The sequence below is a fragment of the Pleuronectes platessa genome, chromosome 1 (genome assembly GCF_947347685.1).
Source record: "Pleuronectes platessa chromosome 1, fPlePla1.1, whole genome shotgun sequence".
In the NCBI taxonomy this organism is placed as follows: domain Eukaryota; kingdom Metazoa; phylum Chordata; class Actinopteri; order Pleuronectiformes; family Pleuronectidae; genus Pleuronectes; species Pleuronectes platessa.
The window spans coordinates 23939245-23965539 of record NC_070626.1 but is presented as its reverse complement, the minus strand read 5'-3'; the positions used below and the strand labels follow the sequence as shown (position 1 = coordinate 23965539).

General features: G+C 41.2%; 1 protein-coding gene across 2 annotated transcripts in view; it reads left to right on the top strand.

Annotated features, from left to right (window-relative positions):
- Positions 1–26295, top strand: part of LOC128444067 (protein diaphanous homolog 3) — a 144640-nt gene that overhangs the window by 87078 nt on the left and 31267 nt on the right. For both annotated transcript variants that reach the window (XM_053426375.1, XM_053426367.1), the window contains 3 exons: positions 1164–1299; positions 10223–10318; positions 10925–10987. In XM_053426375.1, coding sequence (XP_053282350.1) covers positions 1164–1299; positions 10223–10318; positions 10925–10987 — 295 coding nt within the window. The remainder of the gene's footprint in view (positions 1–1163; positions 1300–10222; positions 10319–10924; positions 10988–26295) is intronic.

Here is a 26295-nt window from a genome sequence, read left to right as displayed (position 1 = left end):
ACAACATGGGTTCTCAGACACTCCAGTGAGAGTAGTTTAGTGATAAAACAAAGAAAAAGGATTAGCATACAATCATTTGTGATACGTGGTATTGCAGTGGTTATCCCAGTTCTAGGTGCGAACCTGACACACACCCAGGGCCTTACTGTTCTTACTCCCCTGCCGCTGACTCGCAGTCAGCTGAGATTGTCTCCAGCTTCCCTACGGCCCTCTAAGGATAAGCAGTATAGATAATGGATGGATAAACAGTATATATGTCCAAGGCAAGACAATATGTGCAATCATTGAATAATCGTTATCAATTTTGAAAGCTATACTTGTGCAACGATACATCAAAATCCAATAATGCTGCCTTAATATTCCAGCTAGATTAATGGTTTCTTGCTCGGATGTTTGGCATCATGTACTAAGATTTGGTCAAATCCAGGTGGCTTTAAATACGGTTATTTCTTAATCTGCTGATTGTGTGGTAGACGTAAACATCCACCCACAGAACGGCACCTGTAAGCTGTGCTCAGCTCAATATCTCCTGAACAGCCTGCTGCTGTTGAATTGTATCGCAGTAGGTAATACTCACCTGCTGTCAACCGACTGGACAAAGCTGCCATCGTTGGATGTTAAATATGTCTCAGTGAATTGATACTTGATGCTTTTTGATACTTGCTGTTGCATTCTATGAATTTTTAACTGAGATTTAGCAGTTGACAAAGCTGATACAGTTTTCGCGTGACTTAATGAACTGGTAGATTTAAAATATGCCTGTTTCTTTTGTCATCAATTTACAAATCTGTCTCAAAGATTAAAATGTCCCTGTCTGAGAAAAATTCACAATGAGCTCATAAGATATTATGAATAATGTTGAACTGCTGTTTCTAATTTCATGGGCTATTGGGATTTTCGTGGTAATGCATATATGACGACACTAAAAAATTGAAATAAAGATATGACATTCGAATACCGTATTAGTCGTTGATTACCATACCAGCGGTCGAACCTCCAGAGAATTCGGGGTCTCCTTAGTTTCTGGTGTCAAGCTGTTTTATGTCTGGCAGGACCAGACAGCTGCTTCTTATTTTGACAAGCGCTACACTACTGTAATTAACCCCACTTAGCAGTCCGTCTTGTTTTCTCTTTCTTTACGTCTGTTTCCCTCCTCCCCGCAGCAAGCCCTGAAGGAGAACCTGAAGCAGAGGGAGTTGGAGGAGAAACAGAGGAGAGCACGGGCAGCAAAGGAGAAGGCTGAGCGTGAAAAGCAGGAAAGACAGCAGAAGAAGAGGAGGTTGCTGGAAGTCACTGCAGGTAGAGGCCGTTCAATCTGCTTTGCCTTTCAACTCTTGCATCGTTAAGCCCTTTACAGGAAGGAGCGTGCTAAATCAATCTTGGGTCAAACGGTGTGAAAGAGCATTCAAAGGCAATGGCTTATTTAACTAATAGGTAGAAGAGATGCAGTAGAAGAGATACATATTCTCACACTGCAATATTTCTCTTCAAAAGATGAAAACTGGTATCTACTAAGAAAATTCCTTTGCTGAGTAGTTAAGTTTTGCTCAATTACCAATTTTATGATATTTAAACATTGTAAAAAATGTTTTCGCTCAGTCCATGATAGATCTTTGATCTATTGAATGTAGTTCTGCAGACATTCATTAATGGTAAGAAACATAATGATTATTTATCCACAGGATTTCACCTTATATCGCAGTTTTATTTGCAGCCAAATGCAGCAAGAAAAATCTGCTTGTGCAAATGAAGATGTCTCTGAGATGTTCTGGTGCCACATTCAGAAGAACATTAGCCTTGTGTGACTAAAGTCCCCATAGGTGAAGGATTATGAAGAGTGTGAATACTTACCAACTCGACCTGTTGTTAGTTTTGATGGAGGGTTTCTCTCTTCTAGGCTACTTCACCTTATCTTCTGGGATTGCACTATTCCTTTAAATCTGTCCTACTTGACGTAGCTATTAAAACAATCTTAAGTTTATCTTGTCTAAACGCGCAGAAGACCTGATTGGTTTATTACTTTCGGTATTGACATATTGAGCGATGATTTCATCTCTCTTCATATTTCAGCCATGAGTTGTGTGTTTGTTTTGTCAGTAGATATATAGGGGGTGTTGGTGAAGATGAATACATATTCAGTATGCTTTTTCAAGCATTATCAATTGTTTTGGACCTTAAGCATAGTGGAGCTAGAATGATAACTCTATGTACCAGACAGGTTTTGCAGGCTCAGACATATGTATGAAAAAAGCAACGTCTCTCTCATGCCAGAGCATCTGGTTCCAGCTCTCAGTTGTTTTTGTTCCCCCCCCCCCCCCCCCCCCGCAAATTCCCCTTCGGAGCAACACTGAAGCCACAAACTTGTTCAACATTGCAGCCTCCAGAACCCACTTCAGACGCCAAAGCCATGGCTGGCACAGCAATTGAGTTTGGCAGTCCCACCTCTGCACCAGCATCTATTGCTAGCAAGACTATGCCAGCCACTTTAACTCTCCTGTAGACATCAGACTGCAAGCGTCGAACCACCATAGTCCGTCCAGTACTGCTGTGAATGTGCTATCTGGTCAAAACCAAATCCTGTCTTGGCTAAAACAGAACACAATTGTTTTCCCTTTTTCTTTTACTCTGGGCTGGACTTCTCTAAATTGTCCCTATTCCCTACCGTGTGCCTGAAGGTTTATGGTGCTGGGCTCATCCAAGCAAAGATTCATGTCCCGTTGAAATGAACAGGATTCTGCTGGATAGCTGTGGTGGTTATCTGACAATAACAGCCGTATTGTTAAAGCCAGCAAACTGAAGCACCACAAATACTCCTTTCTCTAATAGCTGAAATAAGACACATTCTCAGTGTTAGTCAGAGTTTGAGGTTTCTTAATTGATCTGCTTTCATAAATATTGAGTGAAATGCATTGTGGGTGTTTCAGATGTGGAGTGCCTATTAATGCTGCAACATTTTTAGAGTTTAATGATACTGAATTGTCTTCTTACTAAACAGGTTTTTGGCAACACAATCAGAAATATACCTATTCCAGATATTTAGCATGTGGAAAGCATTATTTTTCCTATGTTATAATTTTTGTTTTTATGCCAAGATTTGCTTTAAGCGACTCAAAATCATAATTCAGACCACAATCAAATGAACAATAAGCTGTGGGATGTGAAAACTGCTGTTCGCTCACTGATAATATGAGGCTCAACAGAGTGCAAGCAGTTTTTGTAAGAAATAATTAGTATCCAGGTGATAGTAAACTATCCACATAGACTCAAAGCTGTAATTGCTGTATCTCATTAATTCTCATTTAATCAAGAAATTCTATTTTTTTAATTTGTTTTTAATTAAAATCAGTTTGTTTCTGCTTTGGATTAAGAATACATTTTAATTTAAATTACATTTTGTATTAAACCAATAAAAGGGACTCATGTACACTTTAGGGACAAAGGTATTCGGACACCTACAAATTACTGTAACATGGAGCTGGTCCCCCCCCTCCCTCTGCCCATTCAGTCAGAAGAGCGTTTGTTAGATCAGACACTGATGCTGCACGAGAGGGCCTGGCTCACAATCTCCGTTCTAGTTAATCCCAATGGTGTTCGATGGGGTTGAGATCGGGGCTCTGTCTGGGCCAGTCTATTTCTTCATGGAATCATAGAACGTTCCAAATTGTCTTGGTAAGCAGGAGCATTAAGATTTGCCTTCACCTTAACAAAGAAGCCTCGTCCAACCAATGTCAATGAGACTGATTGAAACCCCCTGGATTTTATGATCAAGAGATATGCCCCAATTGTTTTGTCCATATAGTGCATCTCAGTGTATTTGTGCCCTTTGGTGATTTTTTGTAAGTTTATTTGTAACTAGCTCAGCTGGACCACTTGTAGTTCTGTCTCCTGCTGAGTATTGGGTTGTGTTTCACTACAAACTTTACTCTTTCAGAGAAGTAGTTCAGAACTAAGCAAATCATAAGAATGAACATCAGCCAAAGCTTGTCAGGAAGTTTCATACAAACACGCCTTGAGCTTGAAATTTATTTAGATACGCTCAGATTAAGATAAAGCTGGAGGGAAACTCTGTGACATCCCCATGAAGTGATGTTTCTGGCAATGTATGATGCACACATACAGGAACACACACACACGCACATAGAGGCTGTTGGGATGCAATAAATATGTGGTAGAGATTTGGCATTGTGCTGCCAACCCCGGACAGGATTTACGGACTCTCTCTCTCTCTCATGCACCCTCACTCTCATTCTGTCCGTCTCTCAGCCTGTTTATTAACTAAAGAGCTTTCTTTTTGTTTGTCAGGGAGGATTGTCCTCAATGGAGATTTTCTGTGTAATCATCTGATTATCCATCAATTCCCTAAAAAGCCCAAGAGACGCTGCACATCCACATTATGCTGAAGGGCACTGCAATGAGAGACGGGGGGCGGGGGAAGGATTTCCTAGAGGAAACGATCTAAATTGAATTTAGCTTCTTTACTTGCGACAGGCATCTGCATTTGGTTTGGATTTAGCTTCACCTACTTATGTATTCCAGAAAAGTCAGGTTCTCCCTGTGTTTTTTTTCTAACCTAATTTCTGTCTGTTTCTTCTACCTGTCAGACTGGGTTTCAAATATGCAGCCTCGTTTCGTCACTGTTTTCTGTCACTCTGAGAGAGCGGGGGCATAATCTTGCATGCATTTGCATGGAGATTGAAATTCTGATTGAATAGGTGTATTTTCCCGTTTCCTCTAGCTGTGCCTGGTTTGTGTATGACAAATCTGTTGCATTAACTCCCAGGGTAGGCCGGGAGCGCGAATGTTTGTGGAGCGACAAATTATACATCAGAGCATTATTTAACATTCCCTACATGGCTACAAGCGATGAACTATTAAGACGTCAAATAGAAGAACAGCAAAAAATGCAGCCCTGCATGCAAAGACGCTAAAATCATGAAAAACAGAGGGGGAAGAAAAATCTTTATGTGAAGCGGTAGCTTGTTTGAGATGCCATATGTTCTCATGAGTTATTTCTCAGATACGGAAATCAAAGAAATACCTTCTGCACCATGCATTTGTGTTACAATGGTGCTCAAATAGTTGGTGTTGTGCTGCTTCCTTTCTAACGTACACTGCGATTGCAACATTGTATTTTATTTTGATGATTCATTAACATAAATGTCAGCAGTTACACTAAATACCTGTTTAAAATTAAATTCCTTCAGTCTTCTCAATATGTTTTGAACTTTCGTTTAAACTAAAGAATACGCTGATTCGATTTTTTCGCGAGCTTGAACTTTAAACACAAAAAAAACACACAAAACGGGTTTGTGCCATACCCAAAAAATGTCTTTGCTAAAAAAGGCAACATACACATTTACCAAAATTACAATATAGTCTGTACTGCATATATTACATAAATCTGGACAGGCATTGACGTTAACTACTACTTGACTGGTTGTTGGTGATTTTAACAATCATGAAGCAACAATTTAGGTTTTTGAAGTCCAATCGTTTCAGGGATGATTGACAGTGACCTATTACAATGTTTATTATCTGCTTATGATATGTAACTGTCATGAGTCTGTCCCTGTTCATCATTCCGGGAGTGGCCTTTTGCTTCTTGTTGCTCAAAGTACCAGTCAAGTGGAACAGAGAGTATTCAATGGAGACAGAGGAGGCTGACTAACCTTATTGCACCATTTGCCTTCTAAGTGTCCAAGGGAACACAGTGGTCGGCCGGCATTCATTGTAACCAGGCGTTTCATTCTCTCTCCTTAGCTTTTCCATCCCGGCTCAATTGACCCTTGTTCTTGCCTTTCTCTGGCCCACCTCTGCTACACACTGCTACAACCGGGTCATTGTCCTGATGATAAGTGCCACATCCTATTGAGTGAAGTGGTGGCAGGCATTAGTCAGTGTCTGAATAGAGGGTTGACATCGAGACACAGACCAGACAATTGAAAAACACCATTCACAACAGACTCTGATTAAATAGATGGTGACTGAAGTTTCACTATGGACAGGGAGATAACTATAGCTTTTCCCAGGGGTGGAGGTTTAACTTTGTCTTGATTCCACTTCCCGAGTTTCTTCTTCTTCTTTGTGATAGAGTAAACACTTTTATCTTGTTGATTTGACCGGAGCAGCAGTACATCTTCATTTGTACATTTAACTGCGTGTTTCCACACATATTTTTTTTGCTTTTCGAGTAGCAAAGAGAACCATTATGAGAGACATGTTGCAGTGGAGCAAATTTGGCTCAGTTCCTGCTTTCTTATACTAATAAAATGCGGGACTTGGAGCTCAATGTCGGGCCGCAATAAGGAAGATGTGAACACAAGGCACACACAATTCTTTAAATAGGCATCAGTGAGGCCTAGACTGGCTTGTGTGCGTGTCTTCATCGTTTGTGGAAGTGAAATAAAAAAAAAACTCAGTGCACGTTGCACACCTGTCATGAATGCTCTGATCCCGGATGCATCAGAATAGAAGAAGGCAGGCGAATTGTGCACATCAAAGCGACAATCAGTAGCTCTACTGCCAGAGCTGGGATGCCACTCTTCACTGTCCCGTTCCTCTCACTAAGCTTTGTTGTCTCGCCACATCCTCCTCAGCACTTCCTTTCACCAGCTGAATGGCTGTTTCAAACCCATTTCACAGCTACGAGCCTGACTAAAATTCCTCCTCCATGCGTACTCCCTCCATTGCTATCCCTGTAACATGCCTGTGATCTTTCTCTATAAGTTTGCGAGCATGTGGGTGAAAGTATATAAATATGTGTCTGAAAGCACCTCTTGTCTACATTCTATAAAGTGGTTATTCTGTCTCGGCCCGACTGATTTGCTTCTGATTGATGTGTAAAATTGGACTGTTTTTTTGTTTCCTTATATTCCTGAGGCGGGAGTACTGAGTGGGTTTCGTTTTTCCCTTGCCTCCTGAGGCCCACAAAATGTTTAATGTTCTTGTGGGTTGGTGTCAAACATAGTTCTGCACGTGAAGCCACACACTGCATGTTGCAATAGATTGATCTGCCCCTTTGTGCTGGTATTCAGTGTTCCATCTGTATTTTTGTGTACGTGTCTATGTCTGTTGTGGGGACTGTAAGGCTTGCTGACTGTGATGAATTGCCACAGCAGTGTAGACAAATCTGGAGGTCGAGGAGTGTTGGTATTGCTCAAAAAGTCCTTTTTCCCTCCACTCTGTGTAATGATGAAGAAATATATACATATCAGCCAGAGCAGGAGTGCAAATGTAAAAGCACAATAAATGCATACATAGAAGCTGGAAGGCAAAGAAGTGGGGCATGATGTATCCACTACAGTAGGCTGCAGAAGTCTTAGCCTCTCAAGTTCAAGCCAACAGTCAGAGAACACTTCTTGGGAAAAGGTTCCGACTGTAATATAAACCTAACTCTAGCCATTTATGGTTTTAGCCTTGATTTATGTCATATAGGATGGAAGAAATAGCTAAACATAAGCAGATTTTTGAATTCACCTGTCTGCTAATAGTGCTTAGAGGTGACCATTGTGTATCAGATCTGAGTTTCTGCCCCATGAATCATCTATAGGCTACTCTCTCTCCTGAAACACGGTGCCAAGTTAGATTGCTGTATTGACGGGAAGTGCAGAAACATTAGAGGCTAATAATGTAAAGTTGTTAAAGTTAACGCTAGCTTTCTGTTAACATAAACCCACTTGTTAAATCAAGGCTGTCTCTTGTCCATTAGCAAATGCATTGGACTGACACTGATGTTGGTAATTGTTTACATTTAATCAATCGCTTAAAGTAGCTGATTTTAGTTTATTTGTGTTCTTTATCTAATTTTTGGAAAATACGTTCTGTTCAAACATATTGAATAGGGTTGTGTAGATAGATGATGATCTCAGTAATTGAATATGGTCAGTTGTGGTAAGGTTAAAAGAGATGAGAAGTGCTTTTAGGCACCAGAGGTGACGAGCTTCAGAGGTAATAGTGGAACACTGTACATCTGTGCGTATATGAAACTGATTACACACCCAGGCATTATCAAATTAGAGGCATTAATGGATATTTTACATATTTAGTTGTCAAGACCACTGCTTATTCATCAGGAAAATCGTTGTGTTCGTGGTGCCTTGTTGGTGAGTGAATACATCTGAATGTTATGTTTTATTTAGAGAATTTATAATAGTTTGAATCTGTTGCTCTATTAATAAACAGATTTTAATTGCTTATTTAATCGCGATCTGTGATGCTGCCAATAGGCAGGTCTCAGGGCAGCGGACTAAATCAATCACTGTGTGCGGAGAAGTAAAACTTAATTGCTTTGCGATTTTCTGATGCCACAATCTTTTAAAGCAATTATTCATTTGTAAACCTTATGACATCTTCTCACTTCTCTGTAGTTTATTAGTCACTATAAGTGTATCAACTCTTGCCTCCCACTCACTTTACTTGAACTGAAATAAAACCTGAATGAATATCTAAATTTTAATTTTTTTGGTCCACATGCAAAACTTTTAGGAGTTGTTAAAGTTGTTTGAGAAGAACAATATAAATGCAATCCAAATCCAAATCACAAGCTAATACACCCATGAGGACAGAGAACCAATGCAGAGTCGTCTTCCTAGTTCAGAGGCAATTTAATATGGTCACCGTGGAAAGGGCCTGGTATCCTTAGCAGACAGGGAAAAATAAATGAACTACAATGACACTAAGTCCAGTGCCAATGTCTTCTTCCAATTAGATCACAGTAGCTATAATCTTATTAAAAGTTATTTGTTTGTTGAAATACCTCACTGTATCCATGATTTACATGACAACACTTCTCTGACACTGTCAACAAAATTGTCAGGTCATTTTCTGCATGATTTGGGATTTTATCATAGATGAACCTCAATGTGAACCTCCTGGTAACAATTAACTTAATCCTAAATATGCAATTTTGCCAAAAATGTTATAGCGTGTGTGCCGTTAGTTGTGCTTGAGTCCGCTTTCACAGAAATTTAGTCGCATGCGTTAAAATAGAGAGGTTTTGAGTTTTGTCTTATCTTTCAGTGTGCTATTTTTCCACAGGGATTGTCTGGCAAACTGGAAGCAGTGAGAAAAACACACAGACCTTAATCAGAGCAATGTCCTCCTCCCCGTCACTAAATCATTGGCGGGACCCAACAGTCACACTGTGGCTGACTGTACGGCTTGGCCTCTGTGAGACCAATGAATGTATAAAGACTTTTTTACCACATCGTAAACTAACACATTTGTCTTTGACTCTAAGTGTAGCACACAGTTCAACTACATGTGAATATACACTCAATATATTAGAAACACCATACTAATTGGGAGGGCCTTCCTTTCAGTCTCTGTTGTTTTCAGTCTTTATTTTTTGTTCCACAAAATAAAGATTGTAATAAACTGCATTTCATTTACATTTTGCAAATTTGCAACATTTCATGTAAGAAATGACCATTCTAAATGTGCATTGGAGTTGTTGTCCTCATTGCAGTTTTATTTTTAGGGTTTGTATTCCTTTAGGGCTAATTGTTTCTGAGCAGAATTATCCACAGAGGTGTCCTCTTCTCCAGAAAAACTAAAATACAGAATAAAGCAGTGTTGCTTATAATCTACACGGTTCTATGTTACTCTTTGAAAGAAACAGGATGTTGGTGGCTATTAGCAAAGGTGCTGATAGGTTTAGTTTGTTTATATTTTAGGATTCCTTAAGTTTTAATTGTTCGGTTAGTTTTTACTTGGAGCCAAATTATCAGCAGAGGTCTCCTCCTCTTTAAAACAAGGTATTTAAAACCACTCAACACACTGAGTGAAGCAGTTTCAGGTTAATAATCTGGGTTCTCTTGGCTAGACACATGACATTAAAAGGGGATTCGGGAGATGCTGTTTGCTCAGCAGGTTTCTTTGATAGCTTCCGGATGAGATGCAGGCATCCAGTGACTGAAATCCTTCATCCGCTTAAAGGCTATAGTGACGAAAACATTTAGAAAAAACTGACGATTACATGACTTGAAAGAGTAAAAAAGAAGCCAGCTGGAAATGGTTTATTATCTGACCATTTAGCTGACCGCAACAACTGTGATTACATGTTATGTGGCTATATTGTGGCCTGCCATTTTAAGTTCTAAATGGCTGTTATCAGTACGGCGAACCTCACCACGAGAAAGAAACAACTTTATCTGATTTTGTTTGTTTACCACTCCTCAGTCTTCTAACACCCCCTCATTCTTTTTTTTCCTGGGTTTTTCAGAGAATGATGAGACAGGTGTGATGGATAGTTTGCTGGAAGCCCTACAGTCAGGAGCTGCATTCAGAGACCGCAGGAAGAGAGCGCCAAGACCCAGAGGTGAGTCTCATATCCTTTGCCTAAACTTTTATACATGGACAAGGACTAACACTTAACGCCTACTCCAGGAAAAACTATGGACAAGGTTTTTATGTCAGACAGATGTTCAAAAATCAATATGAAAGCTGCTCTGAACATGCTAACATAATGCATTCTAGTCCTTGTTTAAAAGCAGAGTGAACTACATGCATTGCTGGGGTTTTATTCCTCAGCTCTAACACGTTTTGTTACATAGTCAAATATACTAGTTTGGTGTTTGTACACATTGTTGCTAGCAGCACGATGCCAGAGATCAACTTCCTACATCTGTTTGATGTTTGAATCTCAGTAGGAGAGAGTATGATACTTTTTTTGGTCCTGGCTGTTTTAAATCTAAATCAAGGAAGTGAAAGAACAAATGAATGCTGTGAATCCAAGATGGGATCTATAAATGTAGTGAAAGGATTGTCCATTAAACTTTAGTGGCAATTGACAGCTTTTCCTTTACACAGTATTTCTTGTTCATGAACCTCACAGCCTTTAATTCAGCCAGTCGATGTCGAACTATCTTTTTGATCCCACTTAGTTCTACATGTTGGCATTATTTGTTCACTGCCCTCCTTTCAGAAAACCAGCATCAGACGATCAGCCCCGGCTCCTTCCGCCAGGTTCTCAGGCCTGTTAACCATGGTAAAATATAAAAACTAACAAGGCTAAAGCCTCAAGCATGCTGAGCTACGTCTTCTGCTTGCTATTGGAAATCCAACTTTTACATCTTCTTGCATGTGATGCAAATTCCTCTCGGCAGTTCATATGTCCTGCTTTATGTGTGTGCGTTCAATGACCTTTTCAGTTGTCTCTTTGCCCTTTTTTTTTACCTTGTCTCTTGCCTTGCCCTGTATCTTCTGAAAGTGTGAAAGGACTTCCTTTGCTGAAACAGTTTGAGGCAGTGCCATGAGCCGCCTCTAAGAGAGAGAGTGATTCTTTGAAAGCAGTGTGTGGGCTGTTCTGCCGGCTCAGTTTGATATGACTCCTTAAATTGTTTAGCAACTGCAGCGTTTTGAGTTCAAACCCATTGTATGCTTTTGAATGTAGCTGTGCTCTTTAACAATTTTCTTAACCTGGTATGAAGGAAGGTAAGTGCCCTAGGACTTTGTTTGGAGAATAATGTTTTTTTACTCTTGAATCTCTCACCTACATGTTTAAACTCTATTTATTTGAAGAACATTGAGTATTTGTGCACAGAGATCCAGCGTACAGACGTGGTAACAGTTTGATGTAAGCCACTTGTAGCTCAGAGCGCCTAAGGAGTCTAGTGTCATTTAGGAGCACCAACGGTATGTGTGTCTAACTGTGTGACTTCCTAGGAGGGAAGATTGGATGGGATACTAATCATACCAAATTAAATTGTCTTGTATTATTCATAGTTGCAAACACATATTAAACTTTTAGCTCTTGCTAAGAATAAACAACAGCTTTTTTTTCTCTTGTCAAAGGTTTTTTCTACAATCATTACTGAGGCACTTTAAAAAAATTATGCTGTAACCGTATTACCTCTTATTACTTGTAATTGGAATCCCAGTGGGCTGGGTACAGGCGCACATGAATAAAATTATTCACGCTCAATCCACCCACATCATTGATGGCAATGATAAAGGGCCTTGCTCTGTTGTTCTGCTACGACTTATCTGAAATTAGATTGGAAAGGGACGAGGGGGAGGGAGATATACAGGGTGGGAGGAAAGAGACAGATAGAGGTGGCTGTAACATAAGAAATGGAGAGAAATGGTGTGAGGAAGAAAGATTGAGCCAGTTGGTAACGGTAACAGAAGGAATAATGTGTTTTGTTTGTGTCTGTGAGAAAAAGTGTGGATCAGAGGCAGTCACTAAGAAAAAGAGAGGGCAAATGTTATATTAACAGGGAATTAGAGGAAAAGTTAAATCACGCCACTCTGTGCTTGTGTTGTGAAAAGACTTCACGTGGGTTGGACAGGTTAGAAAGTCCTTATAGGCTGCCAGCCCAGCGTCCCCCTGCTGGCAGCTTTAAACATGGCCTTGTTGACTAATAACACTCATGGCTTTAGCCTGTCACTGCAGGCATCATACTCAATGCCAGCCTCCCAGAGCAAACACAGCTAATTACTTTCCTCTGCCCAGCCCCAGCTCAGCCCTCTCAGTGCCCATTCATCTTAATTTCCCCCTCTCTGCCATCTGCCTCCTAAATAACACTCCTCCTCATTTCCCTACCATCCCAAATCCCAGCTGTCTTCTTCTATACTCTCTTGGTCTGACAATGGCCCTCCCCTAACATAATTGCCTTTTATTGGGATGGAGTTTCTCCACCTCTCCTGCCTCGCTGCTCTACTCCCGTTTCCCTTCCTTCTTATTCTCACGAGGAGATCCGGGCCTTAATTGCCTTGGGTTTAGTCGCTGGAGTCGGGGGAAGCCCACAGGGTGCTCTCAGTTTAGTTGAGAGGTGATGACGTTTGGTCGGCAGCACAAGCACTTAAACAGATGCTTTCACTTTCACACCCGCCTTACCACCTTCTTTTCCCACTGTTTTAAATACCCTTTAATAATTGATCTCAAGGGTGTTGATACACTTCAGTGGAGCAGCAAAGAGAATTATAACAGAAACATCTGCACCAGAAGATACTGTATTTAGTAGTGAAGGGGAGAGATTTGAATGGCCGATCTGAACATGCATGGGATCGTCAAGCTTTTGCACTGAGAGAGACTGAAGTGCACGAGTCTGTTGTCTGCAGAAACAAATTAGATGGCTGATAGATGTGCTCTCCATCACCAGACTTTAGAGGGACTGTAGATGAGTTTGATTATGGCTAAAGTGCTTCATAGTCATGATGAGTGTGATTGCCTCATGATAGAAATGGGAATAAGAAAATTCCTTGCTGTCTACTCCCCATTTGTATGCACATCAAGGTGCGAACACTGTTCCTTCCCTTCTTTTCTTTACGCCCACTCTTCCTTCCTGCTCTATTTGCTTTTAGTTAAGGTCCTGGGTTGAGTTTTCTTAGCTTCCTCTGTCTTTCATCTTGTCTCGTCTCTCCTCCCCTACCCCTAAATTGGCTCAGCACACTTTAACTTGAGCCAGCAGCTAAGGTGTTTAGCTTGGTCTGCAGTCTCTCTCAGCGCACACAAACACACACACACACACACACACACACACACACACACACACACACACACACACACACACACACACACACAAAAAGTGCACAGACACACACGCAGACTTCTGGGGGATGAAGGTAAGCAGGCTTTGTGGGGGCTGTGGTCTGGGTTAGGATAAGGCTGAGGGGCTCTGGGGCTCCTCGACACTCTAAATTGGATTGGGCTCCACAGAATGATGGATCGATGGTGGTTAGCCACACAGGTGTAAGAGACTTATTGAATCTATAAAGCAGCCATGGCTTTTTAACTGTGTCCTTCCTAAAACATCTCTCCAGGCTCTGTCTTGTCATTTCAGACTTCTTTGCAAGCCCTCATCACAGCCTTGCTGACTCCCAGGCTGGTGTGTGCACGTACATGTTGAGGGGGATCAAATAACCACTGTTTCTTTCTTTCTTTATGGGCATTGTGTTTGACGGAGAGCGAGAGCCTCCAAGTGTGTAAGACAGCACAAGCCAGGGGAACATTAAGTGTGTGTGTGTCTGTTTGTGTGTCTGTCTGTCTGTCTGTGTCTCTCTCTCTGTGTGTGTGTGTGTGTGTGTGTGTGTGTGTGTGTGTGTGTGTGTGTGTGTGTGTGTGTGTGTGTGTGTGTGTGTAGTTGTGTGTGTGTGTGTGTGTGTGTGTGTGTGTGTGTGTGTGTGTGTGTGTGTGTGTGTGTGTGAATGCCTGGAATGATCCATTATGGAGAGAGTGGAGGGAGGAGCTGGAGCTCTCAGTCTTTAGGAGCAATTACTTGAGATGTCTTTAGTGACACTTGGCCTAACAATTATCATGTGTGATATACTTTAGCTCTGAACTAGAGCTTGAAATTGATGTAAAGGTCATTTCACAAAGTCAGTGAACTCCTTTACCAAATGGAAACTGGAAAGGTTTTTTCCTTACACGCACTAAAGAGCGTTAAGGTTTCCACCCAGATCTCAAGTGCAATGCATTTGCTGAGTCAACTTTATGACCCCTTTTATCTCTTCAAATATATGTTTCTATATATAATGTGAGAACCTTTGTTCACATAAGCACCTTTTCAGTCCAGACTTCAAATGGCTTGGATATAGGTACGAATGGTGCTCTGAGATGAAGGAATAGACTGTGTATTAAAAGGGACGTAGACTCAGGGGCCAGAAAGTGAAGCCAATGCAGAAGTGCTTGAATCGATATTCTCTCGAACGGAAACCAGCAGAGAGTGAGTTTAGTAAGTTTATGATCTTTCTAGTTTTCTTCAATACAGCATGTTATTCAAATAGTAAATTACAGTCCTGTAGGTTGTGGATACTGTGTGATTGACAGCTATTGCCATCCAATGAGTGCAGGTGCGGGTGGGTGGGTCTGCAGTATCCTTACACTCAAAATGGGTGACATCACAGTTGGTTGCCACTTGCTCACAGATTTAACTTGATACTGAACGTGTGTCTTTCAAAACTGTGCTGCGGAAAAGGACAGACTGCGGGAGAGTGTGAAGTTGAAATGAAAGTCAAAAAAGTGGGATAAATTTGCTCCCAACCATGTGTCTTGTGAGCTCACATGTGAGACACTGGTGAAACACTGCAGTTTCCTGAGGCAGGGATATACTCTGGTGGAATCTGCTCTTAGATGCCTGCCTTTTTGATTGGGGCCTCTTACAGACTGTGATATGTGGATTCTACTGCAGGCTACTGTATCCAGCTGATTGCGTGTGTGCTTTTTCGTTCCTCTTTCACATCTGTCTCTTCACATCAATGTCCATTATGTGAGAAGCTTCCCATCCTCCCAGAGTTCCTCAATCTACTCTTTACTTTTTGACTTTGTTTTGTCTCTGCTTTCTCCTCCCTGGCCTTGCTGCGTTCCCTCAGACTTGACATACGAAGAAAAACAAGGGGTTATTAAATCATTTCAGCCCGCTGAAGACAAAGAGGGGCCCCGACGCACTCCTCCCTGGATCCTTTTAAATTGATGCTTCACGTCGTTGCTGTAAAAGTGTACCTGTGGAAGTTGCTGATTTATCTGCATTTGATCATAATATATCATCCGCGCATCACATACAGCCCGTGTGCTTTTCATTAAAGTGACAGATTATTGCTTCCACTCCTGCACACAGTGTTCCCTCTCCCACTTTCACAAATACAGGCTCATGCATACATGCATAGAAATCATCAGGTTAAACCCTGCGTTTTAATGATGTGCGGGCAGGAGGTCATGGGCCACTGCTGGGGTGGGGCATTAGTTGTGTCTGTGACTCGGACAGGTGTACTGCTTCCTGTATTCATGTCCACAATCATCTGGCCACTTGCAGTCACAGTGTCTCTCTCATTGCCACACTTGACGGTTGGTTCGGATGTTTAAATGCTCTTGTAGACAAAGGCATATCCAGATGGGAAAGTGCACCTTGACCTGTCTTTGTCAGTCTGTCTGAAGTGCTGCACTGGGTGTGTGCGCGCGTGCATGTTTGAGCCCTTGCGCACGTGCACTGAACAGATGGAGCAAGAGGGCACCTTAACTAAGTGGCTAGTGTAATTAGGTCCAGCCTGTGCAGCGAGACTTGTGGAATAGTAAATGAGAATGGTAGATGGGGACGTTTTTTTTTTTTTTTTTTAGCTTTATTCAGATTTTGCTGAAAAGACTGCTCTCTTTTCCTTGAATTCTCTCGTGCATGCTCACTAAGTTACTCTTTGTCACACATGAAAGCTGCCTAGTACAATACATTTTGATCTGCTGGGCACTTAGCTGCTATTCTTGAGTAGTTGATGATTAATAGTGTGGGATTTATTCTACTAGTCTCATGGCTGAACCAGAGACCTCCAGGAACCTTCCTTGTCTAGTCTGGGATAACTGAATGGTATTTATTTGTAAAACATTTGTACTCCGCATATATAATGTTTGGAAACCGACTATGGTTTTCCATGTGTGCCATTGAATTGTATCACGGTGCTGTTTACTTATTTTGTTGCCATAGTGACAAAGACAGGTAATGAAAAGTAGCTTTTAATGGCTCCCGCTTGTGCAGTTAAAGAAGTACTGAATATTCATAGGTCCCTTTTAATGAAACATGCTGAATTTTGATGCACAACCATGCCGAGTTGTGTTAAACCTGAGGGTGACTGTATAATGTTATGCTAAGAGGTCAGGCTGAAAGCACCTCTAGCAAATATGCCCTTATTCATAAAATTTAAAGCCCTGTAATCCTTGCATAGTCCAAAATGTAAGTAGGTGAAGTAAAAGTAAAATGGTGTGCCGTATATTCACTTGACTGGTCAGAGAGTTCAGTGTAATGAATGAGAGTAGATTGGAGGCACAAACACTCACACAGCACGACTGTTCCCACTGAGTCCTAAACACAAAACAGATGATAACGGACACCCATGCACTCTGCTCCATGTTGCGCCGCTTTATATCTCACATTTTTAGCGGAGGCCTAAGCCGATCAGTCTCCTCAGATATCCACTTCTAGCTGGATTATGGGGGAGCTGGACTGTAATAAAGGCTCTGGATCGTTAAATAGAAAGTGGTGTTCAGCATGTCGAGCCAAGGACCCTAATCAGCCAATTCACACTGGCTCAGGCCCCTAGAAGCAGGTGCGACTGCTAAGGTGGGATTGCTATTCAGCCCACTCCTGAGATCCTCCGCCGCTCATCTTTTAACATGCACACCGCTGCGTCTCTCCCGTCTGCTTTGACACACACCTTAAGTGCAGGGAACAGATGCAGAAAAGCCGGCGGCCAAAAAGTTGAAAAATTTAGCCCGAATGTATTTAAATACTCATCTCAACGGGCTGGTTTTTTGTCCTTGTCAGATCTCTTATGTGTCATTGTTTTTTTTCTCCATCTCCCCTCTCGCTTCCTTTGTCTCTTCCTTTCTCGATCTCATGAACCTGTTACGTGCATTGATTGAAACTAGGCTCTTACATAGTACTCTAGTTAATAATGCAATGAGAAATGAAGTAATTTTCTTCCGAGCTTTGTGCTAATTAAATTTTACAGCAGCCTTATCACCCAGCCACACACATTCCTAGTCCTCTCACTTTTACCAACGCTAGCAGTCGTATCACCCCGCAGTCAGGGAGAGAAAGACCTGGGGAGATGATTATATGGAATTCTGTTGTTATGGGATGGGAACTCTCTCCCCGTTATATCTTAGCTCTCTACAAAGGGAGATGCTGGAGTTCTTTCTCTGTGTGAAGAGAAGCTATAGCCCCCCCCCGCGCTCCAATTCATCTTGCATATCTGCAACCATCTTGTCAAAAATGTGTGTTATTTTTTCATTTATTTATCTTTCACACTAGAGTGGTCTCACTCTGGTTTTGTGATTGAAGGTAACATTTGCAACTGGTCACGCAGATGGTTTTGGTAATAAAAAAAAAGAGCCACATCTCTGTTTGCATGTGTTGCTATGGTCGCCACCAAGCTGTCTTGACTCAGATAAAAAAGAAAGAGGGTTTAGGTAGGAGGGATGAAAAGTGATAATGCCTTGTTTCCAATCTGTAAATGGTCTCATGTCATTCTCTGCATGGACTATATTCATATAGAACAAAATAATAAACACCAACGCTCCTGTTGTTGACAACTCCCAGGACCACTTGAGTCTGTGGCGATAAAATGATCCCATTCTTTCGAACTGCCTCGTCTCTCTGTTGCGTTCATTTGTGCTGCCTCTCTCTCCGGCTGCCATGTCTCTCTTCACTGATCCACAAGCTCTAAGTGCAGCAACAAGAGTTTCCATGCCGACAGAGCAGGAAGGCCAGCCCTCGAGCAGCAGGATCCGTTTGATGCCAGATTCCCCTCAGAGTGTGGGTCTTGGGCTCGTCCGATGGCCTATTATACATCCCCTTCATGCGCATACACAACCCATTCATACATTTGATTGTATACAGCCACATGCATTCCCTTCAACGTGTACGCACTAATAGACGTTGCAGCATTGAGGCAAAGGGCCATGTACTGTATGTGTCTCTGGCCTAAAGAGCTTCATTAGTCTGGAACTAGCTTTGATTAACGTCCTCAAGGGTACAAATTAGCGAACAAGCTCAAGTGATCCTGTGAAGAAGGACTCACTCTGGGACCTTCTGCAGTTATACGAACACTTCACAAGCCTATGATTTTCTGAGTCATTCTTGAAATGACAGTTTTACCTTAAAGGAAGTTTTTATCTCAGGGCACATTGAAGGGTTCGAAGGCGGCATACACCAAAAACACGATGTAATGAAACACTCATTTATGCTATCACACAAGTTTAAATTCTATGTGTCTGTGCGAGTGTGCACTTGTTTTGTTAGCTTGAGAATGTGTCTGACATTACTATACTACACGTATCTGAGTGTGAATAGCTTTAGCGAGGGCTTTAATAGTTGGAGATATAGCTTGTGCATGTGTTTTGTCCGAGACAGTTTTTCATCCAGGTGAAATTTCCTAAAGCTGCCGCCTGCTCTATAATAACCGTACTTGACATTTCCCACTCCTCCAGCCTGTGGAGACTAGCAGATGCTCTCCATTCCAGTTGAACCCATTAAGGCCCTATCTTCTCTTCTCTACTGCATCCACTGGCCTGTCCTTTGGCTGGGCCCTTCTGAATGTCAAAACTTACTGTTTTGCATTACAATAAAGCAGATACAGGGCAGAGGAGTAAGGGAAAGGAAATGGCTGCTGGCTGGCAAAGGGCATGGACAAAAAGATTATTTAAAAAAAAAACTGCCATTGGTCACTCAGTGCTTGTAAAGCCAAGCATTTTTTTTAATCATCTCCTTTGCGTTTGGCTGTGAGACATCAAGTTGCTTTACCACAATATTGATGTGATGATGAAACTTTACTTCAATGATTGATAGAACTGATAGAATAATGAATAATGCAGCCAACCATAGACTTTGAAGTACAACAGATTCATGCTGAAACATATATTTTTTCTAGATTTGTCTTCTTCATATTCGATCAGATCCAAATGCAGACATATTGCAGACTTTGACCCAGAGGAAGTCATCATGTTGTCAAGTCTGCATTCTTATTTTTATTCTCTATTTTAACAGTTGCGAAAGCGTTATACTGTTTATTTAATTTTTTATTTTTTTTTAATGTTTCAATCCTCTTTATCCCTTGTGAGATATATGGCTTTCATGGTTAGCCTCCATTGAGACCTGTCTTGTGCCACATGCTGCGCCTTGCCCTATTTAGGTCCATCTCCTTCAAGTCAGCTTTCATAGTTTGCCACCGAGTTGTTATGTGCCAGTTCCGCTTCCTTTTCCCTGATGGAAAGAACCTTTGGGATTCAGTCCTAGTCCATTCTGCCCCAGTGATCACATTCAATTTCATTTGATCTCCAACACCATGCTGTGGCACTCGGCCTTTTGGCTGTTGTCTTTCTCATAGTGGGAGATATGTAGCACCCCTGCTCCGCACCAGACTCCACTGTGAACCATTCAAATGATTTTCTATCAACAAATGTTGCATTTAAATTGTCTGTAGGACACCACTGTCTGTGTGACCATTTCTAGAGGGATTCCATATGCGCTCAGGATCTTCCATAGGGTGATACGATGCAAGCTGTCAGAGGCTTTCAGAAAGTCAATGAAATGCATGTCGAGTGGGGTGATCCATTCTTCACACTGCTCGATGAAGTTCTTTAGAGCAGAGATCTAATCTATGCAGGCCCATTCTTTCATGAATTCTGCCTGTTCTTGTCTCAGCTTCAGATCAACGGCAGGATACATTTTCTCAACTACCGTCTGAAGACTTTAGACGGTATTGACAGCAGTGTGATGCCACCACTAGTTGACTTGTGGGGGGGTTGCCTTTTTTGGGGAGTTCAACAATCTGATTCAACCCCCAGTCTCCTGGTATTGCTTCCTTCTCGCAGATTTTTTTAAAGATATCTGTGAGCAACTCTGTTGAGGTATGAAGGTCAGCTTTCAGTATCTCAGCATGGATCAAGTCTATGCCAGCACCTTTTCAACCCTTCACAGCCTTAATGGCGTACATGACCTTTTTCTTTGGGGGATCGGTGTCAATGTCAAGGACATCCTCGGCTGGGGAGTGTTAGCAGGGTCATCTGCCTCAGGGAATTTGAGTAGTTCGCAAAAATGCTCTACCCATCTTGCAGTCTGTTCACACTGTTGTGAGTGTCTCTGGCCCTCTTGTCATTCCTGGTGCTCCTCTTCACCTGTCCTTTTCCTTGTGGGCTTTTTCAGATTGCTCTCAGAGCCTGGGTGATTTCTCCTTACTCCTCGGCTTGATTTGTCTTTTCCCTTTTCAAGTCAGGTCTGATAGATGCTTTCGTTTACTCCTTGTTGAGTTGACTGACTTTTTCAGGGTCCGCTTTATAACCAATAATTTAATCTAAGCCTCTGTATTAAAAATATTATCTCTTTGACAGTTAATTTCCATCCAGTGTTACTAATGAAGTATAAAATGATAAGGGATAGTAAAACATATTTTGTTAACAAGCCTTACTAATTACCTGTCCAGTGGGAATATGGGCTAGAATTTATATCAGGTTCAAAAGAAAAGGGATTGACAGAATATAATGAATCATTTGGGGAGTTGTATAATAATCTTTTGAAAACTAAATGATAGAATAATTGATGGCTTTAAATCTTAATGCAAATTTTGATTAAATGGAAAAACATAATAATCGGGCTCAGCAGACACGATGATTGTTTGGGTTTTCAGGCCACAGCGTCTGTGGCTAGCCTTGATTTGTGTACAAACCTGATTATTTCTCTAAACAGGGAGGTAATTAGCCTGGCTAGTTTCAATGGTAATTATAATGTCAGACAAAGAGAAAAGAGGCTGTTTCTATGTGTTTCACAGATAGTTTTGCATTTGTCCACACGATTGCTGCCACACACAGATACTCACCCTAATACACACACAGATTCTAGTCAGCATGCATCTCTAGCCAAGCATAATAATTTATAACATTTTTTTTGATGCATTTGAAAGCCAGAAAAATAGAAAATTGCTTATTGCTTCAGTGTGATTTTTTTCTTCCATTGGCAAAAACACAGTGCAGTTTGAGCAGGGATGAAGCTTCCTGTATTATCTACAATGTTTACCTAATTTCTCTCCATTTGAGTCCCGCTCTTAATGCTATTTCTTCCATTGCTACACACACAGATGCTAGAACAAGTTCCTAAATTGTTTTCTCAAAAGCACAAATAAGACTATGCATATGTAACTACACTTAAATCTTGTCTTGTGTACTTTGTTCGTTTGTAATATGCCTCTGCTTGAATCACAAGTGAATAAATTAGAGTATGTTGTGCTTCTGAAGCAAGTACGCAACAACAGCTATTTACATGACATAGCTATAGGCCTTTATGCAATAAAGTGCATGACACTTTGTCAAATTTGCAAGCAATATTGCTCAAAGATCATTCCCTAGGTGCACAGCTTGTATTGTTGTTGAGGATCATTTTCTTTTGACGACAATGACACTTTTATAGCAGTGGGTACAGGCCCATTGGGTTCAAAAAAATCATAAGCAGAGAGGTCTGTAGGCTGTCTGAAAGCTCCTTGTACTTTCTGGTGTGCTTGTGGGCATACCTCTCAAGAGTACATCTCGAACCCTTATTGCCTTCCATTCACTCTTTTTTTTTTTACTCTGACACTGAGCTTATATCTCAGAGAACTTCACTAAAACACCCACAAATGCTAGATGGGTTTTCACACATGAACAGTGTTAGTCCATTCATGCATTTGTATCACTCTTTTGATAAACTTTGAAAGTGATGAGTATTTATTATGTTCAGTGAAACATTTATACACCACATAATTCGTTTTTTTAATTCAGTAAAACGAAAAAAAATCAGCATCATCTAACATTTAATTGTCACTACACAAAGCATGTTGTAGGAAAATACGTGCCATAGTAACGCAAAGTATTAAATGAATTGCCGGTATAGACAAAATGGTGTGAAAATTGCTTACCACAGATTAAAATGATTATGGTCATCAATAGAATCACAGTTGTGTCTTAATTTGGTGACAAGAGATAATGATGCATTCCCTGAAATCATTTCGGCACTCAAGTATTTACTAGAAATTTCTCTGGCGCCCTACTCATATTTAGTGAAGCACCTTTGTCTGGGAGACTGTTTTGTAGCCTTGGTTGATGCCAGAGTTTGTAAAAGAATGATAATTGAACATGTTTTGTTTTTGATAATTAAAAAGTCAAATGATGATACTTACCACCAGTAATTTTACTATGGAAACTTCAACCGTTTCATCCCATGGCATAATTACCATAGCATAATTCCCCAGTAGAATTCTGGTTATATTGCATTATTCCAATCTTAAATGCTTTTAGGATCATTCATTTCATCATTTGCAGTTGTACTTTCAAAAAGATCCAGCGTTTGATAATAGTCCCTCCCTGTTTGTCTTAAGATAGGGTTGAAGAACAGTAGGAGGGTATGTCGTGAACTCTTCAGGATTAAGCCATAGATCCTTAGCTCTCTGACTTAGATTACACTACAGTGGGAGGCTTTGAGAAGATAGTACCAAAATCCTTATTTGCTCTGCCAGCAGAGATACAGACACTTGAAGTGACCCTTGGATAACATCTGTCCTTATTGTTCTCTTCTTCCTACATGGACAAAGTGTAACCCTGACCACCCTTCACGCTCTCAGAAGTGTGAGAGGGTTAATGAACAAGGCTTATCCACACAGGAAGGTTTTAGAGAGAAGGGGCTGTCTGCCTGTAAACCATCCATCAGCCTCTCCAGCAAGCTGAGCCGGAGCTCTGACAATAGAAGGTGTTTGGGCTACAGCAGAGGCGACATGATTTATCAGGAAGGTGAGTGATTATGTGAAGCCTTGGTCCATGACACAGACAGGCTGAACTAAAAGATGATCCCATATCATTTCATGAAACATTCAAGGAATAGTCCATCTGTGCCTGTGAAAAATAGCCACATGGAGACACCGTGAATAAATTAGGAGTGGGTGTGTTTAAGTTTGAATAGCGCACACCGTAAAGGGTTCGGCTTCAAGGAAGATGGCTCCTTCTGAAATAAATATATAATATCCCTAGAGTGCTAAAACTGTTCTTGATGACTTGATGTCATTTTCTAGGTAATTACTATGATCACTGGCCTTCTAGAGTGTCACTCTGCTGTGTCACATTTTAAAAACATCTTGCTGGGAAAGAAATGACAAAATGTAGGACTTCTTCATTTCTTTAATGGATAATTATCTGTCTCAGGTGTTAGAGAGGGGGGAAAGATGCACACCAAAATAGATCAGGGAAAGAGGAAAGTCTCTGATCTTCTCCCGGCAGTGTAGTGGAATCAAATAATGAAACATTTAATGTTAACTCGGTGTGCTTTCATGTGCAAATTCAACTTCACACATTGACAGTTCACGATGGCTCAGTAGATGACTGGTTTGGATCTTTCTTATGCCATCTTTTTGATTAGATTTAAGTCATTATCTTTTGTTTTGTCCCAGTTTCCAAGAGTGAAGGCTCCGTACTTCCATGATGAAAGGGGGTAAAGGAGATGACATCCACTTTAGTATGCTTAAATGATCTATTTGAATATCCAAACAGAGATAAATAAACATCACCAAATAGAAACACAGAACAGCTCACCTGTGTTACAGCTTTATCAAGATTTGAGAAGAGTATTCTTCTCTGCAGACCCTTTCAAGCTCTGTCGGTTTGGATTGGGACAGGTGATGGACAGCTATTTTCAGATCTCCAACGTTTGATTAGGTTCAAGTCAAGATTCTGGCTCAACCACCCACAGACTTTCACTGAGTTGTTCCTGAGCTGCTTCTGTAGTTTTCTGGCTGTGTGTAAGGGGTCATTGTCCTGTTGGGAGGTGAAACTCCAGCCCAGTCTGAGTACCTGAGCGCTCAGGACCAGGTTTCCATTACAGATATATCTATACATTGCTCCACTCAGCCTACCCTCAACCCTGACTTATTTCCCTATCCCTGCCACTAACACTATTCTGCAAAGCATCATGCTGCCTCCACTATGCTTCAAATTTTGGATGGTATCGTGCAGGTGATATATCGTGTCTGGGTTTCGTTCTGACATGACGACTCAACTTGAGGCCAAACATTTCAATCTTGGTTTTATCGGATCAGAGAATCATGTTTTTCACGGTCTCTGAGTCCTTTAGGTGTTTGTTTTTTTCAAACTTCTAAGAAAGCTTTATATGTATCTGGAGAGAGGCTTATGTCTGTCTCTCCCGCTGCATTGGTTAATGTCCTTCTCGAGTTTCCCACATCTCTACATCTTCGTAGAAATGCTGAGGTGACCACGGGGTTCTTGGTCAGCTCGCGTTCCAATGCGCCTTTCCGTTTGGCAATGTGGCCATCTCTCAGAAGTAGTGTAGGGTACCAAACTCGGTACTTTAAGGGTAAAGGCCCAATTCTGTAACTACCGACCTTTTCGAATAATGTCCAAAGGTAAAATTAAATGTACTACAGGTGTACTAAGTCAAGGTGCAGAGACGTCTCAAAGATGATGAACAGAAATGAGAGGCGTCTTAGCTCAATTCCAAGTGTCAAAGCAAAGGGTAATGTAATATTCAGTTTTAACTTTTTAATGCATTTGACTAAAAAAATCTAAGATTCAAATTTTACTTATATATATATATTATGCCAACCAATTTTCATACAAAATATATCTTTTTTTTTTTCCCTCACTTATTTCACGACCTCTCAAAGGTCCAAGCTAAGGTGAAGGTCCAGCTATATCAAACAAGCCTCACCATTCATTCATTCATTGTAATAATATAGCTACAAAATCTCAGATATATCAAATTCCAGCAGTCAATGTACTTTTTAATTTGTGTGAACTGAACCTTCAAGGTGAGGCACAGCACAGTTCTTTTGAGTTAAGCTGTTCTGCCCTTGTGCTTTGTGATATGGTTCCATACCGCATAGCCGGCAGGTGATTTTAGGTAGGCATATAAGACCAAGACAGAAAGTGAAAAGGAGAAGGATGGGGCATGGATTCTGAGCTCAAAGAAAAAACAAATGCAGTAAACAATGTTAAGATACAGGTGTCTATTTCTCTTTTTTGTCACTCTTCCCCCTCTCTCTCAGTTTCTCTCTCTCTCTCTCTCTCTCTCTCTCTCTCTCTCTCTACTGATGAAATTGCCAATGATTTATAACAAATGTCAGTGGCAGCCACAGCAGACTGCTGTTTTGTCCCTGTCAGAGCCAAGTAGAGCCTAAGGCAGGCAGCTTTGCTTATCAATCAACGCCTCTCTCTTCTCTTCCACCATCGCTATCAGCCCAAAGCTTACTGGATCATCAGCTATCCAAACCCAGGGCCAATGTGGTTTTCATGGAGATAGTACCGTATGGTAGCAAAGCCGCTGAAGCAAGCCGGAAGTGAAACCTTCAAGGTATCACCCTGTGGACAGAAGCCCTCTGTTTTTTTGGTTCAGCTTTGTCTGCGAGAACAATACCTTGTTAGTGTTTGTCCAGCTGCTCCAGTTACTGAATCCCACTACGTCCCAACTTCCAGCCTCCTCCAGACTCCGTCCACTGAAGTGCAGTTATGCAAGTGTAATTGTAATAAACGTAGCAAGATGTCAGATTGCCTGAGTGCCTCGAAATGTCCAATTCACTGATGAGCGGATTCCAGGTGGTTGACAGTAGGTTTCCACTCATAAATCAGGCGGTTTTACCTTTCTTCTCTTCCTGCTGTACATCCACATATTAAGAATTAAACTGTTAATTTGCAAGCTCCGTGCATAACTCTCTATCAATAAAAAACTCTTGACATGGCATTTAGAGACAACAATTTACTTTTTTCATTCCCTGATTATTCACACTCCATCGTTAGTTAATGCTCGGTTCTTATTAAATTACTGATGGATTTCAAAGGTC